Below are 18,308 nucleotides of genomic sequence, written 5' to 3'. Positions count from 1 at the left end.
ACACAGGTGTGTGACAGGTATGACAGGTGATCCTGAAGGGACAGGTGTGACACAGGTGACACATGTGACACCAGGTGGGACACAGGTGTGACACAGGTGTGACCCTGAAGGGACAGGTGTGACACAGGTGTGGGACACAGGTGACAGGTGTGACCCCAAAGGGACAGCTGTGACACCAGGTGTGTGACACAGGTGTGACCCTGAAGGGACAGCTGTGACCCCAGAGAGGACAGGTGTGACACAGGTGTGTGACAGGTGTGACCCCGAAGGGACAGGTGTGACCCAGGTGTGTCCCCGATGTCCCCATGTATACCCAGGTGTCCCCAGGTGTGTCTCACCTGCCCCCAAGTGTATCCAGGTGTGTCCCCAATGTTCCTAGCTGTGTCCCCAGTGTCCCCAGTTGTGTCTCACCTGTCCCCAATGTCCCCAGGTGTCCCCAATGTCCCCAGGTGTCCCCAATGTCCCCAGTTGTGTCTCACCTGTCCCCAATGTCCCCAGGTGTCCCCAATGTCCCCAGGTGTATCCCCAGTGTCCCCAGGTGTGTCCTTAATGTCCCCAGGTGTATCCAGCTATGTCCCCAATGTCCCCAGCTGCATCTTTAATGTCCCCAGGTGTGTCCCCAACATCCCCAGGTGTGTCCCCAGTGCCCCCAGGTGTGTCCAGGTGTGTCCCCAGCTATGTCTCATCTGTCCCCAGCATCCCCAGCTGTGTCTTTAATGTCCCCAGGTGTCCCCAGGTGTGTCCCCAGGTGTGTCTCACCTCTGTGCCCATCCAGGACACTCAGACAGGTGCCACCCCAGGTGCCACCCGCGCTGTCCCCGCTGTCCCCTCGCGGCTCCCAGAGGCGCACGGTGCCGTCGGCCGAGCAGGACGCCAGGTGACGGCCGGTGACATCGAAGGACAGTGACCACACGGCGTCCGAGTGACCGGCCAGGACACCCAGCAGGACAGCTGGCTCTGGGGACAGCGACAGGGACAGACGTGTCACCTCAGTGTCACCTCAGTGTCACCCAGGGGTCACCCGGGGGGTGGCGATGGCTTTGTGTCACCACGATGTCCCCAAAGTCCCCAAAATCCCAAAATAGTCGCAATGTCCCCAACATCCCTGATGTCCCCAATGTCCCCAAATGTCCCCAATGTCCCCAAATTCTCCCTAATGTCCCGATTATCCCCAATGTCACCAAATCCCCCCAAAGTCCCCAATGTCCCCAAATATTCGAGATGTCCCAATGTCCCCAATGTCCCAAAATATCCTTAATGTCCCCAACATCCCCAGTGTCCCCAAATGTCCCTAAAGTCCCCAGTGTCCCCACATGTCCCCAAAGTTCCTAATGTTCCCAAATTCTCCCCAACATCCCCAATGTCCCCAATTGTCCCCAATGTCCCCAAATCCCCCTCAATGTCCCCAACATCCCCAATGTCCCCAGTGTCCCCAGTGTCCCCAATGTCCCCAGTGTCCCCAATGTCCCCAACAATCCCAACATCCCCAGTGTCCCCAATGTCCCCAGTGTCCCCATCAATGTCCCCAAATGTCCCCAGTGTCACCCACCGTAGGCACCGTAAGGATCTCTGTCCAGTTCTGGAATTTTCCAGCAGTGAATGCGACTGTCCAGCCCGGCGCTGCAGCACAGCCCCGCCGCACCTCCCGTGTCACCTCCCATGTCACCTCTGTCACCTCTGATGTCACCTCTGTCACCTCCGGGGTCACCTCTGTCACCTCCAGGGTCACCCGCGGGGTCAGCTGACACTGCCACCGCCAGCACCGGGCCTCTGCGGGGTGACAAATGGACAGGGAGGTGACAAAGGGACAATGAGGTGACAAAGGGACAGGGAGGTGACAAAGGGACAGGGAGGTGACAAAGGGACAATGAGGTGACAAAGGGACAGGGAGGTGACAAACGGACAGGGAGGTGACAAAGGGACAATGAGGTGACAAAGGGACACGGAGGTGACAAACGGACACGGAGGTGACAAAGGGACAGGGAGGTGACAAAGGGACAGGGAGGTGACAAAGGGACAGGGAGAGGACAAAGGGACAATGAGGTGACAAAGGGACAGGGAGGGGACAAAAGGACAGGGAGGTGACAAGGGGAGAAAAAGCTGAGGAGAGGTGACATTGAAGTGACAATGAGGTGACAAAGTGACATTGAGGTGACAAGGGGACAGGGAGGTGACAAAGGGAGAAAAATGAGGTGACAAAGGGAGATAAAGCTGAGGAGAAGAGGTGACAATGAGGTGACACTGAGGTGACATTGAGGTGACAATGAGGTGACAATGAGGTGACAATGAGGTGACAAAGAGGTGACACTGAGGTGACACTGAGGTGACATTGAGGTGACAGTGAGGTGACAGTGAGTTGACAATGAGGTGACATTGAGGTGGCATTGAGGTGACAGTAAGGTGACAACGAGGTGACAATGAGATGACACTGAGGTGGCAATGAGGTGACAAAGAGGTGACAATGAGGTGACACTGAGGTGACACTAATGTGACACTGACGTGGCAATGAGGTAACATTCAGGTGACAATGAGGTGACAAAAAGGTGTCACTGAGGTGACAATGAGGTGTCACTGAGGTGACATTGAGGTGACATTCAGGTGACAGGTGACAAGTAATATTGAGGTGACAATGAGGTGACATTAAGGTGACAATCAGATGACATTGAGGTGACATAGAGGTGACACTGAGGTGACACTCAGATGACATTGAGGTGACAATGAGGTGACAACGAGGTGACATAGTGGTGACAATGAGGTGACACTGAAGTGACATTCATGTGACACTGATGTGACACCGAGGTGACAATGAAGTAACAAAGAGGTGACAAAGAGGTGACATTCAGGTGACAATGAGGTGACAAAGAGGTGTCACTGAGGTGACATTGAGGTGACAATGAGGTGACATTGAGGGGACAGACTGGTGACAATGAGGTGACATTGAGGGGACATTGATGTGACAAAGTGACAAAAATGAGAGTCGTAGAGATGTGACAGTGAGGTGACAAAGTGACAGAAATCAGAACCACAGAGAGGTGACATTGAGGTGACATTAAGGTGACATTGAGGTGACACTGAGGTAACATTGGGGTGACAGTGAGATGACAATGAGGTGACAATCAGATGACATTGAGGTGACATAGAGGTGACACTGAGGTGACAATCAGATGACATTGAGGTGAAAATGAGGTGACATTAAGGTGACATTGAGGTGACATTGAAGTGACATTGAGGTGACATGGAGGTGACACTCAGGTGACACTCAGGTGACACTCAGGTGACAGCTGACAATGAAGTGACATTAAGGTGACAATGAGGTGTCAAAGTGACAAAAATCAGAGCCACAAAGAGGTGACACTGAGGTGACACTGAGGTGACATTAACATGACAACAAGGTGACACTAAGGTGACACTGAGGTGACAATGAGGTGACAAAAGCCAGAGCCACAATGAGGTGACATTGAGGTGACGATGAAGTGACACTAAGGTGACAATGAGGTGACAAAACGACAAAAGCCAGAACCACAGAGAGGTGACATTTAGGTGACACTGAGATGACATTGAGGTGACACTCAGGTGACACTCAGGTGACATTGAGGTGACAATAAGATAACATTCAGGTGACACTCAGGTGACACTTGGTGACACTGACACTCGGTGACACTGAGATGACATTGAGGTGACACTCAGGTGACACTCAGGTGACACTCAGTGACACTCAGTGACACTCAGGTGACACTCAATGACACTCAGTGACACTCAGGTGACACTCATTCAGATGACAGGTGACACTCAGTGACACTCAGGTGACACTCAGATGACACTCAGTGACACTCAGGTGACACTCAGTGACACTCAGTGACACTCCGGTGACAGGTGACACTCATTCAAATGACAGGTGACACTCAGGTGACATTCAGTGACACTCAGGTGACACTCAGGTGACACTCAGGTGACACTCAGTGACACTCAGGTGACACTCAGGTGACAGGTGACATTCATTCAGATGACAGGTGACACTCAGGTGACACTCAGGTGACACTCAGGTGACAGGTGACATTCATTCAGATGACAGGTGACACTCAGGTGACACTCAGGTGACACTCAGCTGTCACCTCACCTGTGGCCGCGGAAAGCATAGACAGGCTCAACGTCCAGCGCTGCCGACCTGAGGGACAAAGGGACATTGAGGTGACAAAAGGGACAGCAGGTGACAAAGGGGACAGGAGGGGACAGAGGGACAGCAGGTGACAAAGGGACATTGAGGGGACAACCCCGAAATCTCCTCCCAAAACCCCAAAAAACCCCCAAAAACTTCATTTCTTCCCCAAAAAATCTTCATTTCTTCCCCAAAACACCCCAAATTTTTCCCCAAAAAACTCCAAATTCTCCCCAAAACCCCAATTTCCCTAAATTTTCCCCCAAAAAATGCCCAATTTCCCCCAAATTTCCCCCCAAAACCCCAAAATCCCCATTTCCCCCCCAAATTCCGCAAATTTTCCCCCAAAAACCCTGAAATTGCCCCAAATTGTCCCCCAAAAACCCAAAAAACCTCAAATTCCCCCCAATTTTCCCCCAAAAACCCCAAATTTCCCCCCAAATTTTCCCCCCAAAACCCCAAATTCCCCCAAACCCCAAATCCCCAAAAGTTTAAAAACCCTAGTTCCCCAAATTTTCCCCAAAATTCCCAAATTTTCCCCAAATTTCCCCAAATTTCCCAAATTTCCCCCAAAATTCCCCAAATTTCTCCCCAAAATCCCCAAATTTTCCCCCAAATTTTCCCCAAAATCCCCAAATTTTCCCTCCAAAATCCTCCAAATTTTCCCCCAAAATCCCCAAATTTTCCCCAAAATCCCCCAAATTTTTCCCAAAATCCCCATTTTGCCCCCAAATTTCCCCAAAACCCCAAATCCCAATTTTCCCCCAAATTTCCTCAAAATCCCCCAAATTCCCCAAATTTCTCCCAAAATTTCCAAATTTTCCCCCAAATTTCCCCCAAATTCCCCCAAATTTTCCCCCAAAACCCCAAATTCCCAAATTTTTCTCCCCCAAATTTCCCCCAAAATTCCCCCATTTCCAAAACTCCAATACCCCAATTTCAAATTTTCCCCCAAACTTTCCCCAAAACCCCAAAATTCTCATTTTTCCCCCAAAGCCTCATTTTTTCCCAAATTTCCCCCAAATGTTCCCCAAATTCTCCCAAATTTCCCCCAAATCCCCTGAAATTCCCCCAAAATCCCCCAAAATCCCCCAAATTTCCCCCCCAGCTCTCACCTCTTCCCGCCCAGCGCCCTGCTGAGGTTCCAGAGCTTCATTGTCCCGTCGTCACTCGCTGTCACCAGGGCGGCTTGGGGACAAGGGACAAAGGCCAGCGAGCGAACCGCGTCCAGGTGACCGCGCAGGGACAGCCGCGGCAGCCAGGGCCGCCGGGGGGGGACAGTGCCAGCCTGGGGACATTGGGGGACATTGGGGATGTTGGGGACATTCATGGGGACATTGGGGACATTGGGGACATTGGGGACATTGATGGGGATTTGGGGACATTGGTGGGATTTGGGGACATTGGGGACATTCATGGGGATTTGGGGACATTTGGGGACATTGGGGACATTCATGGGGATTTGGGGACATTGGTGGGATTTGGGGACATTGGGGAGTGACAGCTGGGGCAGCCAGGGCCGCCGGCGGGGGACAGCGCCAGCCTGGGGACATTTGGGGACATCAGGGACATTGGGGACATTTGGGGACAGCGCCAGCCTGGGGACAGCGGGGACACTGGGGATATTGGAGATGTTGGGGACATCGGTGGGGTTTGGGGACATTCATGGGGACATTGGGGACATTGGGGACATTCATGGGGATTTGGGGACATTCATGGGGACTTGGGGACAGCGCCAGCCTGGGGACATTGGGGACATCGGTGGGATTTGGGGACATTCATGGGGATTTGGGGACATTGGTGGGGTTTGGGGACAGCGGGGATGTCGAAGACATTCATGGGGATTTGGGGATATTGGGGACATTTGGGGACATTGGTGGGGTTTGGGGACATTCATGGGGAGTTGAGGACATTGGTGGGGAGTTGGGGACATTGGGGACATTCATGGGGATTTGGGGACATTGGGGACATTGGGGATGTTGAGGACATTGGGAAGAATGTGGGATATTTTGGGATTTTGGAGACGTTGGGGACATTGGGGATGTTGGTGGCATTTTGGGACATTGGGGACATTGGGGAGAATTTGGGGATGTTGGGGATATTGGACGTTGGGGACATTGGGGACACTGGGGACATTGGGGACATTGGTGGGGATGTTGGGGACATCAGGGACATTGGGGAGAATTTGGGATATTTTGGGATTTTGGAGACATTGGGGACATTGGGGACATTAATAGGGATTTGGGAACATTGGGCATGTTGGGGACATTGGGGACATTGGGGACAGCAGTGATGGGGAGAATTTGGGGAATTTTGGGGACATTGGGGACGTTAATGGGGATTTGGGGACATTTGGGACATTGGGGATTTGGGGACATTAACGGGGATTTGGGGACATTAACGGGGATTTGGGGACATTGGTGAGAATTGGGGACATTTGGGGACAAAGTGCCACACTTGTCACTCACATTGTCACCGTCGCTGTCGTTTGTCACTGTCAGCTCTGCCAGGTCCCCAAGGCCATCGAGGAGGAGAGAGTCTGCCACCAGCCCTGGGGACATCGGGGACATTGGGGACATTGTGGGGATTTAGGGACATTTGGGGACATTGTGGGGATTTGGGGACATTGAGGACATTGGGGACATTGTGGGGATTTGGGGACACTGGGGACATTGGGAGCGTTTGGGGACATTGGGGATATTTGGGACATTTGGGGAGTTGGGGACATTTGGGGACATTTGGGGACAATGGGGACAAAGGTGACCCCCAGGTGACATCCCAGGTGACATCCCAGCCGTACCTTCCGGTGGCCTGGGTGGCCCTGAGGTGACAATGACGTCGTCGGCGCGCAGGTGACACCGCAGGTGACTTCCTGTGACAACAGCAGGGGGAGGAAAATGTCCCCAGATGTCGCTAAATGGCCTTAAAATGTCCCCGAATGTCCCCAAAATGTCACTAAATGTCCTGAAATGTCCCCAAATGGCCTTAGAATGTCCCCAAATGGCCTTAAAATGTCCCCAAATGTCCCTAAATGGCCTTAAAATGTCCCCAGATGTCCCCAAATGGCCTTAAAATGTCCCCAAATGTCCCTAAAATGTCACTAAATGTCCTTAAAATGTCCCCAAATGTCCCTAAAATGTCCTGAAATGTCCCCAAATGTCCCTGAAACGCCCAAAAATGTCCCCAAAGTGTCCCTGAGTGTCCCCAGAAGTCCCCAGATTGTCCCCAAAATGTCCCCAAAGTGTCCCAAATGTCACTAAAATGCCCTGAAATGTCCCCAGAATGTCCCCAAGTGTCCTCAAAGTGTCCCCAGAGGTCCTGAAATGTCACCAAAATGTCCCCAAATGTCCCTAAAGTGTCCCCAAAGTGTCCCCAAATTGTCCCCAAATATCCTGAAGTGTCCCCAGATTGACCCCAAATGTCCCAAATTGTCCCAAAAGTCCCTAAAATGCCCTGAAATGTCCCCAAAATGTCCCCAAATGGTCCTAAAGTGTCCCCAGATATCCCAAAACATCCCGAAATGGCCCCAAATTGACCCAAAATGTCCCCAAGGTGTCCCCTGAGTGTCCCCAGAGGTCCCCAAATGTCCCCAAAATGTCCCCAAGGTGTCACCTCTGTCCCCAGGCGTCCCTAAATGTCCCAAAATGTCCCCAAAATGGCCCCAAATATTCCCAAATTGTCCCCAGCTGTCCCCAAATTGTCCCCAGGTGTCCCCAAATGTCCTTAAAATGTCCCCAAATGTCCCAAGCTGTCCCCAGATGTCCCGAAATATCCCAAAATGTCCCCAAATTGACCCAAAACGTCCCCAAGTTGACCCCAAATATTCTCAAATGTCCCCAGAATGTCCCCAAGGTGTCCCCAGGTGTCCCCAAAGTGTCCCCAAATGTCCCAAGCTGTCCCCAGATGTCCCGAAATATCCCAAAATGTCCCCAAGTTGACCCAAAACGTCCCCAAGTTGACCCCAAATATTCTCAAATGTCCCCAGAATGTCCCCAAGGTGTCCCCAGGTGTCCCCAAAGTGCCCCCAAATGTTCCTAACGTGTCCCCAGATGTCCCAAAATATCCCAAAATGTCCCCAAATTGACCCAAAATGTCCCCAAGTTGACCCCAAATTGACCCCAAATGTCCCCAAATGTCCCCAAATTGTCCCCAAATGTCCCAAATTGTCCCCAAATGGTCCCCAGGTGTGTCACCTCTGTCCCCAGGTGTCCCCAGGTGTCCCCTGCTGTCCCCAGGTGTCCCCAGGAAGTCAAATTCCCCCAAAGCATCTTCGGAATCTTCGTCATCTTCATCGTCTTCATCCTCCTCCTCCTCATCCTCGTCCTCCTCGGGGACCTTGGGGACACCCTGGGGACAAAAGGGACACAAATTCCCAAAAATTCCCCAAAAATTCCCAAAAAATCCCATAAAATTCAATCAAAAATGTCATAAAATCCTCAAAAATTCCCAAAAAATCCAAGAAAATTCCATTAAAAATCCTCCAAAATTCCTCCTCGGGGACCTTGGGGACACCCTGGGGACAAAAGGGACACAAATTCCCAAAAAAATCTCAGAAAATCCTCCAAAATTCCAAAAAAATCCCACAAAATTTCATTAAAAATGTCACAAAATCCTCAAAAATTCCCCAAAAATCCCTTAAAATGTCATTAAAAATCTCATAAAATCCTCCAAAATTCCTCCTCGGGGACCTTGGGGACACCCTGGGGACAGAAGGGACACAAATTCCCAAAAAAATCTCAGAAAATCTTTAAAAATTACCAAAAAATAAAAAAAAAATTGATTTAAATCTGATAAAATCCTCAAAAATTCCAAAAAAATCCCAGAAAATTTCATTAAAAATGTCACAAAATCCTCAAAAATTCCCCAAAAATCCCTTAAAATTTCATTAAAAATCTCATAAAATCCTCCAGAATTCCTCCTCGGGGACCTTGGGGACACCCTGGGGACAAAAGGGACACAAATTCCCAAAAAAATCTCAGAAAATTCCATTAAAAATCTCATTAATTCCTAAAAAATTCCTAAAAAATCTCATGAAATCCTCAAAAATTCCCAAAAAATCCCATAAAATTTCACTAAAAATCCCATAAAATCCTCAAAAGTTCCCAAAAAAATCTCGGGGAAAAAAAAAAAATTACCAAAAAAATCTCAGCAAATCCTCAAAAATATCCCATAAAATTTCCAAAAAAATCTCATCAAATCCTCTAAAATTCAAAAAAAAATCTCAGAAAATTTCATTTAAAATCTCACCAAATCCTCAAAAATTCCCAAAAAATCTGATAAAATCCTCAAAAACTCCTAAAAAATCCCCAAAAAATTCATTAAAAATCTCATAAAATTCTCGAAAATTCCCAAAAAATCTCATTAAATCCTCAAAAAGTTCCAAAAAATCCACAAGAATTCCCAAAAAATCTCAGAAAATTCCATTTAAAAATCTCATAAAATCCTCCAAAATTCCTCCTCGGGGACCTTGGGGACACCCTGGGGACAGAAGGGACACAAATTCCCAAAAAATCCCAAAAAATTCCCAAAAAATCCCATAAAATTCAATCAAAAATGTCATAAAATCCTCAAATATTCCCAAAAAATCCAAGAAAATTCCATTAAAAATCCTCGAAAATTCCTCCTCGGGGACCTTGGGGACACCCTGGGGACAGAAGGGACACAAATTCCCAAAAAAATCTCAGAAAATCCTCCAAAATTCCAAAAAAATCCCACAAAATTTCATTAAAAATAGTATAAAATCCTCAAAAATTCCCAAAAAAACCCATAAAATTCAATCAAAAATGTCACAAAATCCTCAAAAATTCCCAAAAAATCCCACAAAATTTCATTAAAAATCTCATAAAATCCTCCAAAATTCCTCCTCGGGGACCTTGGGGACACCCTGGGGACAAAAGGGACACAAATTCCCAAAAAAATCTCAGAAAATTCCATTAAAAATCTCATTAATTCCTAAAAAATTCCTAAAAAATCTCATGAAATCCTCAAAAATTCCCAAAAAATCCCATAAAATTTCACTAAAAATCCCATAAAATCCTCAAAAGTTCCCAAAAAAATCTCGGGGAAAAAAAAAAAATTACCAAAAAAATCTCAGCAAATCCTCAAAAATATCCCATAAAATTTCCAAAAAAATCTCATCAAATCCTCTAAAATTCAAAAAAAAATCTCAGAAAATTTCATTTAAAATCTCACCAAATCCTCAAAAATTCCCAAAAAATCTGATAAAATCCTCAAAAACTCCTAAAAAATCCCCAAAAAATTCATTAAAAATCTCATAAAATTCTCGAAAATTCCCAAAAAATCTCATTAAATCCTCAAAAAGTTCCAAAAAATCCACAAGAATTCCCAAAAAATCTCAGAAAATTCCATTTAAAAATCTCATAAAATCCTCCAAAATTCCTCCTCGGGGACCTTGGGGACGCCCTGGGGACAGAAAAACCCCAAATTCCCAAAAAAATCTCAGAAAATCCTCCAAAATTCCAAAAAAAATCCCACAAAATTTCATTAAAAATGTCACAAAATCCTCAAAAATTCCCCAAAAATCCCCAAAAATTTCATTAAAAATCTCATAAAATCCTCCAAAATTCCCAAAAAATTCCATTTAAAATCTCATCAAATCCTCCAAAATTCCCAAAAAATCCCCAAAAATTTCATTTAAAATGTCATAAAATTCCTCCTCGGGGACCTTGGGGACACCCTGGGGACAAAAACCCCAAATTCAAAAAAAAATCCCCAAAAATTCTGTTAAAAATCTGATAAAATCCTTGAAAATTCCCAAAAAATCAAAAAAAATTCTCAAAAATTACCAAAAAATCCAAAAAAATTTCATTAAAAATCTCATAAAATCCTCAAAAATTCCCCAAAAATCTCAGAAAATTCCATTAAAAATCCCATAAAATCCTCGAAAATTCCCAAAAAATTCCATTAAAAATCCTCGAAAATTCCCAAAAGATCAAAAAAATTCTCAAAAATTCCCCAAAAAATTCCATTAAAAATCTGACAAAATACTCGAAAATTCCTCCTAGGGGACCTTGGGGACAGAAAAACCAAAATTCCCCAAAAATCCTCAAAAATTCCCAAAAAATCCCATAAAATTCCATTAAAAATCTGATAAAATCCTCAAAAATTAAAAAAAAATCCCAAAAAATTCCACAAAAATTCCCAAAAATTACTAAAAAATCCCCCAAAATTCCCTGAAAATCCCCTAAAAATAATTAAAAATCCCCTAAAAATCACGAAAAAAATTCCCAAAAAATCCCCTAAAATTCCCCTGAAATTTCACAAAATTTCCTGAAAAGTTCCACCAAAAATTGGCAAAAAATCCCCAAAAATTCAAAAAAAATTAGAAAAAAATCCCCAAAAAATCCCCAAAAAATCCCTAAAAACATCACAAAAACATCACAAAAAAATTCCCAAAAAATTTGTGAAAAATCCCTAAAAATCACTAAAAAATCCCCAAAAAATCACTAAAAAAATCCCCAAAAAATCACAAAAAAGTTGCAAAAAATCCCAAAAAAAATCCCTAAAAATCCCCCAAAATCACAAAAAATTCTCCAAAAATTTGCAAAAAAATCTTTAAAATCACTAAAAAATCCCCTAAAAACCACTAAAACATCCCCAAAAAAATCCTAAAAAATGTCCTAAAAATCCCATTTAAAAACACCAAAAATCCCTAAAAAATCCCCTGAATGTCACTAAAAAAAATTTTAAAAAAATTTTAAAAAAATATAGAAAAAAAATCACAAAAAATCCCCAAAAATTCCTAAAAAATCCCCTAAAATTCCCCTGAAATTTCACAAAATTTCCTGAAAAATTCCACTGAAAATTCGCAAAGAATCCCCAAAAATTAAAAAAAATTAGAAAAAAATCCCCAAAAAATCCCCTAAAAATCACTAAAAAAATCACCAAAAATTCCTGAAAAATTCCCCAAAAAATTGTGGAAAATCCCTAAAAACCACTTAAAAATTCCCTTAAAAATCCCTAAAAAAATCCCCAAAAAGCCACAAAAAAGTTGCAAAAATTCCAAAAAAAAAAATCCCTAAAAATCCCCCAAAATCACAAAAAGTTCTCAAAAAATTTGCAAAAAAATCGTAAAAATCACTAAAAAATCCCCTAAAAATCACTAAAAAAATCCTCTAAAAACCACTAAAAAATCACAAAAAATCCCCAAAAAATTCACAAAAAATCTCTAAAAATCACTAAAATATCCCAAAATTTTCCTGAAAAATTCCCGAAAAATTCGCAAAAAACCCCTAAAAATCACTAAAAAACTCATTAAAAAACCCCAAAAATCCCTAAAAATCACCCAAAAAATCACAAAAAATTCCCAAAAATTCCCTGAAAATCCCCCAAAAAATTCTGAAAAAATCACAAAAAAGTCATAAAAAATCCCATTAAAAAACCCCCAAAAAAACCCTAAAAATCACCCAAAAAATCCCCAAAAATTTGCAAAAAAATCCCTAAAAATCACCAAAAAATTCACAAAAAATTCCCAAAAATTCCTTGAAAATCCCTAAAAAAATTCTGAGAAAATCCAAAAAAATCCCATTAAAAAACCCCTAAAAATCCCCAAAAAATCCCTAAAAATCATTAAAAAATCACAAAAAATTCCCAAAAATTCCCTGAAAATCCCTAAAAAAATCTGAAAAAATCACAAAAGTTTTGTAAAAAATCCCATTAAAAAACCCCAAAAAAACCCCCTAAAAATCACCAAAAAAATTCCCAAAAATTTGCAAAAAATCCCTAAAAAAAATCACAAAAAAATCCTCAAAAAATCCAAAAAAATCCCCCAAAAAATCACAAAAAATTCCTTAAAAATCCCATTAAAAAAACCCCAAAAACCCCTAAAAATCACCCAAAAAAATCCCCAAAATTTTGCAAAAAATCCCCAAAAATCCCTAAAAAAATCACAAAAAATCACAAAAAATCACAAAAAATCCCCAAAAAATCCCAAAAAATTTGTAAAAAATCCCATTAAAAACCCTTAAAACCCCAAAAAAAATCCCCAAAAATTTGCAAAAAATCCCTAAAAATCACCAAAAAATCCCCAAAAAATCCAAAAAAATCCCCCAAAAAATCACAAAAAATTCCTTAAAAATCCCATTAAAAAAACCTCAAAAACCCCTAAAAATCACCCAAAAAATCCCCAGAAATTTGCAAAAAAATCCCTAAAAATCCCTAAAAAAATCACAAAAAAATCCCCCAAAAATCCAAAAAAATCCCCAAAAAATCCCAAAAAATTCCCAAAAAATCCCCCAAATCCCCCCAAATTTTGGGGAATTTTTGGGGAATTTTTTGGGAATTTTTTACTGACCCACCTTGGCTCTGCTGCGCTGCTGGGGGGTGGCAGGGGTGGGGGAGGGGCAGTCAGCATCTTCCTCCTCATCACTGTCCTCATCCTCGGGGGGGGAGGGGCTCAGGCCAGGCTGGGATTCCTTCCCGATGTTCCTGCGGAAAAAATGGGAATTTTGGGGAAAAAATGAAAAAAAATGTGAAAAAAACCACAAAAAACCCGAAAAAAAAGCTCAAAAATTGAAATAAAACCAAAAAAATGACCCAAAATAACCCCAAAAAACATAATTTCCACCAGGCTGGGACTCCTTCCCGATGTTCCTGGGAAAAAATGGGAATTTTGGGAAAAATGAAAAAAATAAGTGAAAAAAACGCAAAAAACCCGAAAAAAAAGCTCAAAAATTGAAAAAAAAAGCCAAAAAATCACCCAAAATAAACCCAAAAAAGATAATTTCCGCCTGGTTGGGATACCTTCCCGATGTTCCTGCGGAAAAAATGGGAATTTTGGGAAAAAAACTTAAAAAAAAAGTGAAGAAACCACAAAAAACCCGAAAAAAAAGCTCAAAAATTGGAAAAGAAGCCAAAAAATCACCCAAAAATCAGAGGAAATCACTCAAAATGAGCCCAAAAACCAAAATTTCTATCTGGTTGGGATTCCTTCCCGATGTTCCTGGGGAAAAAATGGGAATTTTGGGGAAAAAATGAAAAAAAAAGTGAAAAAAACGCAAAAAAATCCCCCAAAAAGGTTAAAAAATTAAAGAAAAACCAAAAAACCCCCAAAAAATCCCCCAAAATGAGCCCAAAATACACAATTTCCACCAGGCTGGGATTCCTTCCCGATGTTCCTGGAGAAAAAAATGGGAATTTGGGGAAAAATTTTTTAAAAAAGTGAAAAAACCATGAAAAACCACAAAAAAACCACCAAAAAAAGCTCAAAAATTGAAAAAAAAAGCCAAAAAATCACCCAAAATAAACCCAAAAACCAAAATTTCCACCAGGCTGGGATTTCTTCCCGATGTTCCTGGGGAAAAAATGGGAATTTTGGGAAAAATTTTTTAAAAAGTGAAAAAAAAGCTGAAAAAAACATGAAAAACCCACAAAAAAAGCTCAAAAATTGAAAAAAAAAGCCAAAAAATCACCCAAAATAAACCCAAAAAAGATAATTTCCGCCTGGTTGGGATTCCTTCCTGATGTTCCTGGGGAAAAAATGGGAATTTTGGGGAAAAATGAAAAAAAAAACTGGAAAAACCACAAAAAACCCGAAAAAAAGCTCAAAAATTGAAAAAAAACCAAAAAAAATCACCCAAAATAAACCCAAAAAAGATAATTTCCACCAGGCTGGGATTCCTTCCCGATGTTCCTGGGGAAAAATGGGAATTTTGGGAAAAATGAAAAAAAGAAGTGAAAAAAACGCAAAAAACCCGAAAAAAAAGCTCAAAAATTGCAAAAAAAGCCAAAAAATCCCCCAAAAATCAGAGGAAATCACTCAAAATGAGCCCAAAAACCAAAATTTCTATCTGGTTGGGATTCCTTCCTGATGTTCCTGGGGAAAAAAATGGGAATTTTGGGAAAAATTTTTAAAAAAAGTGAAAAAACCATGAAAAACCACAAAAAAACCACCAAAAAAAGCTCAAAAATTGAAAAAAAACCAAAAAAAATCTCCCAAAATGAACCCAAAAAAGATAATTTCCACCAGGCTGGGACTCCTTCCCGATGTTCCTGGGGAAAAAAATGGGAATTTTGGGGAAAAAATGAAAAAAAAAACTGGAAAAAACCACAAAAAAACCCAAAATTCCCAAAAAACCTCCAAAACCCCAAAAAAATATTCTCAAAATCCCCCAAAATAAAAAAAAAACCTAAAAAACACAAAAAAATTCCCCAAAATCTCAAGGAAAAAACCCACAAATCTCCCAAAATCCCCCAAAATTCCCAAAAAATTCCCAAAAAACCCCAAAATTAAAAAAAAACTCTCCAAAATACCAGAAAAATATCCTCAAAATTCCCCAAAATTCCCCAAAAAAATCCTAAAATAACCCAAAAATTCCCCAAAAACCCCAAATTCCCAAGGAAAAACCCCAAAATTCCCCCAAAATTCCCAGAAAAACCCCAAATTCCCAGGGAAAAAATCCTCCAAATCCCCCCAAAAAAATTCTAGAAAAACCCCAAAAATTCCCAAAAAAACCCCAAAATCCCAAGGAAAAAACCCACAAATCTCCCCAAAAAACCCCAAAATTCCCCAAAAATTCCCAGGAAAAAAATCCTCAAAATCCCATTATAAAAATCCCCCAAAATCCCAAAAAAACCCCTGAAAAACCCCAAAAATTCCCAAAAAACCCTCAAATTCCCAAGGAAAAAAACCATAAATATCCCAAAAAAACCCCAAAAATTCCCCAAGAATTCCCAAAATACCCTCAAATTCCCAAGGAAAAAACCCATAAATATCCCAAAAAAAACCCCAAAATTCTCAAAAAATTCCCAAAAAACCCCAAATTCCCTGGAAAAAAACCCACAAATCCCCCCAAAAATTCTAGAAAAACCCCAAAAATTCCCCAAAAACCCCAAAATCCCAAAGAAAAAACCCACAAATCTCCCCAAAAAACCCCAAAATTCCCCAAAAATTCCCAGGAAAAAAATCCTCAAAATCCCATTATAAAAATCCCCCAAAATCCCAAAAAAACCCCAAAAGTCCCCAAAAATTCCCAAAAACCCCCAAATTCCCAAGGAAAAAACCCACAAATCTCCCCCAAAACCCCCCAAATTCCCCAAAAAATCCCGAAAAACCCGAAATTCCCAAGGAAAAAAACCATAAATCTCCCAAAAAAACCCCAAAATTCCCCAAAAATTCCCAAAAAACCCTAAAATTCCCCAGGAAAAAACCCACAAATCCTCCAAAAATCCCCAAAATCCCAGAAAAATATTCTCAAAATCCCCCAAAATAAAAAAAAAAAAACTAAAAACCAAAAAAATACCCCAAAATCCCCAAAATCCCAAAGAAAAAAACCCCCAAATCCCCCAAAATTCCCAAAATTCCCGAATTTCCCCAAACCTCTGGATTTGCTCCTCAATCCTTCGCAGCAGCAGCGACTCGCTGGGTGGGGGAGGGGAGGGAGGAGCCTCTGGAATTCCCGAAATTCCCGAAATTCCCGGAATTCCCGGAATTGCTGACTTCCTGCCCAGCAGGGAGCGAAGCCTTCGGGATTTCATCTCCAGGATGGTGTCGCTGTAGCCAACCTCCTCCAGGTACCTGATTTGGGGGAAAATCCCAAAAATTTTGGGGTTTGGAAAGTCAGGAATCTTCATAATCCCAAAAAAACCAAAAATCCCAAAAAATCCTGTGAAAAAATGGTAAAAATCCCACAAAAAACACCCAAAATCTCACAAGAATCCCATAAAAATCCTACTAAAAAACCCCAAAATCCCACAAAAATTCCATTAAAAGTCCCATAAAAATACCCCAAAATTCTGCAAAAATCCCATAAAAATCCTACAAAAAACACCCAAAATTCTGCAAAAATCCCATAAAAATCCTACAAAAAATAACCAAAATTCTGCAGAAATCCCACAAAAATCCTACAAAAAAACACCCAAAATTCTGCAAAAATCCCATAAAAATCCTACAAAAATCCCACCAAAAAATACCCAAAATCCCACAAAAAATCCCATAAAAATCCCATTTAAAAAAACACAAATCCCAGAAAATTCCACAAAAATCCCACAAAAATCCCACAAAAATCTCCCAAAAATCCCACAAAAACCACCCAAAACCGCAGAAAAATCCCAGAAAAATCCTACAAAAAACTCAAAAAAGTCTCCCAAAAATCCCACAAGAAACTCAGAAAAATCTCCCAAAAATCCCACAAAAAGCACCGAAAATCCTGCAAAAATCCCACAAAAATTGCACAGAATTCCTACAAAAAATCTCCAGGATGGTGTCGCTGTAGCCAACCTGCTCCAGGTACCTGATTGGGGGAAAATCCCAAAATTTTGGGGTTCAGGAAGATTTCTGATCCCAAAATCCCACAAAAAACCCCAAAATCCCAAAAAATCCTGTGAAAAAATGGTAAAAATCCCACAAAAAACACCCAAAAATCCCATAAAAATCCCATCTAAAAACCCCAAAAAATCTCACAAAAATCCTGCAAAAATTGCACAAAAATCCCACAAAAATCCCACAAAAATTCTGCAAAAATTGCACCAAAAAACCCCAAAATCCCACAAAAAACCCCAAAATCTCAAAAAATCCTGTGAAAAAATGGTAAAAATCCCACCAAAACCACCCAAAATTCTGGAAAAATCCCATAAAAATCTCACCAAAAACACCCAAAATTCTGCAGAAATCCCATAAAAATCCTACAAAATGTGCACAAAAAAACTCCCAAAATCCCAGAAAGTTCTGCAGAAATCCCATAAAAATCCCACAAAAAACACCCAAAATCGCAGAAAAATCCCATAAAAATCCCATTTAAAAAACGCAAATCCCAGAAAATTCCACAAAAATTGCACAAAAATCTCCCAAAAATCCCACCAAAAAAAACCCCAAAATCACACAAAAATCCTTCCAAAATCCCATAAAAATCCCCCAAAAATTTTTGCAGAAATCCCACCAAAATCCTACAAAAATCCCCAAAAATCCTGTGAAAAAAACATAAAAATCCCACCAAAATTGCACAAAAAATTACAAAAATCCCACAAAAAACCCCCAAAAATCCTGAAGACCCCAAAAAACCCCAAAATCCCCCAAAAAAATCCCAAAAAAACCCCAAATTCACTCACTGGCGCAGGAGTTGTCTCCCCTCTCTCCAGGTTCCCTCGAGCTCTGCAGGGCCATTGGACACTGAGGGCAAAAAGAGGTTAGAAATCC

General features: G+C 41.9%; 1 protein-coding gene across 4 annotated transcripts in view; it reads right to left on the bottom strand.

Moving 5' to 3' along the window:
• Positions 1–18,308, bottom strand: part of STRN4 (striatin 4) — a 32,636-nt gene that overhangs the window by 4,542 nt on the left and 9,786 nt on the right. For 2 of the 4 annotated variants that reach the window (XM_085044151.1, XM_085044150.1), the window contains exons 4-14: positions 18,221–18,281; positions 16,494–16,691; positions 13,474–13,603; positions 8,350–8,503; positions 6,957–7,028; positions 6,625–6,716; positions 5,272–5,444; positions 4,118–4,165; positions 1,676–1,770; positions 1,550–1,642; positions 760–957 (exon numbers count right to left, since the gene is read on the bottom strand). In XM_085044151.1, the coding sequence (XP_084900277.1) occupies positions 760–957; positions 1,550–1,642; positions 1,676–1,770; positions 4,118–4,165; positions 5,272–5,444; positions 6,625–6,716; positions 6,957–7,028; positions 8,350–8,503; positions 13,474–13,603; positions 16,494–16,691; positions 18,221–18,281 (1,314 nt within the window). Of the gene's footprint in view, positions 1–759; positions 958–1,549; positions 1,655–1,675; positions 1,771–4,117; positions 4,166–5,271; positions 5,445–6,624; positions 6,717–6,956; positions 7,029–8,349; positions 8,504–13,473; positions 13,604–16,493; positions 16,692–18,220; positions 18,282–18,308 lie in introns of all 4 variants that reach the window. The other 2 variants (XM_085044152.1, XM_085044153.1) reach the window with 2 other exon arrangements.

Source organism: Lichenostomus cassidix, unplaced genomic scaffold (genome assembly GCF_008360975.1).
Source record: "Lichenostomus cassidix isolate B80296 unplaced genomic scaffold, HeHo_3.0 HiC_scaffold_35, whole genome shotgun sequence".
NCBI lineage: Eukaryota > Metazoa > Chordata > Aves > Passeriformes > Meliphagidae > Lichenostomus > Lichenostomus cassidix.
This window is presented reverse-complemented; position numbering and strand designations above follow the sequence as displayed.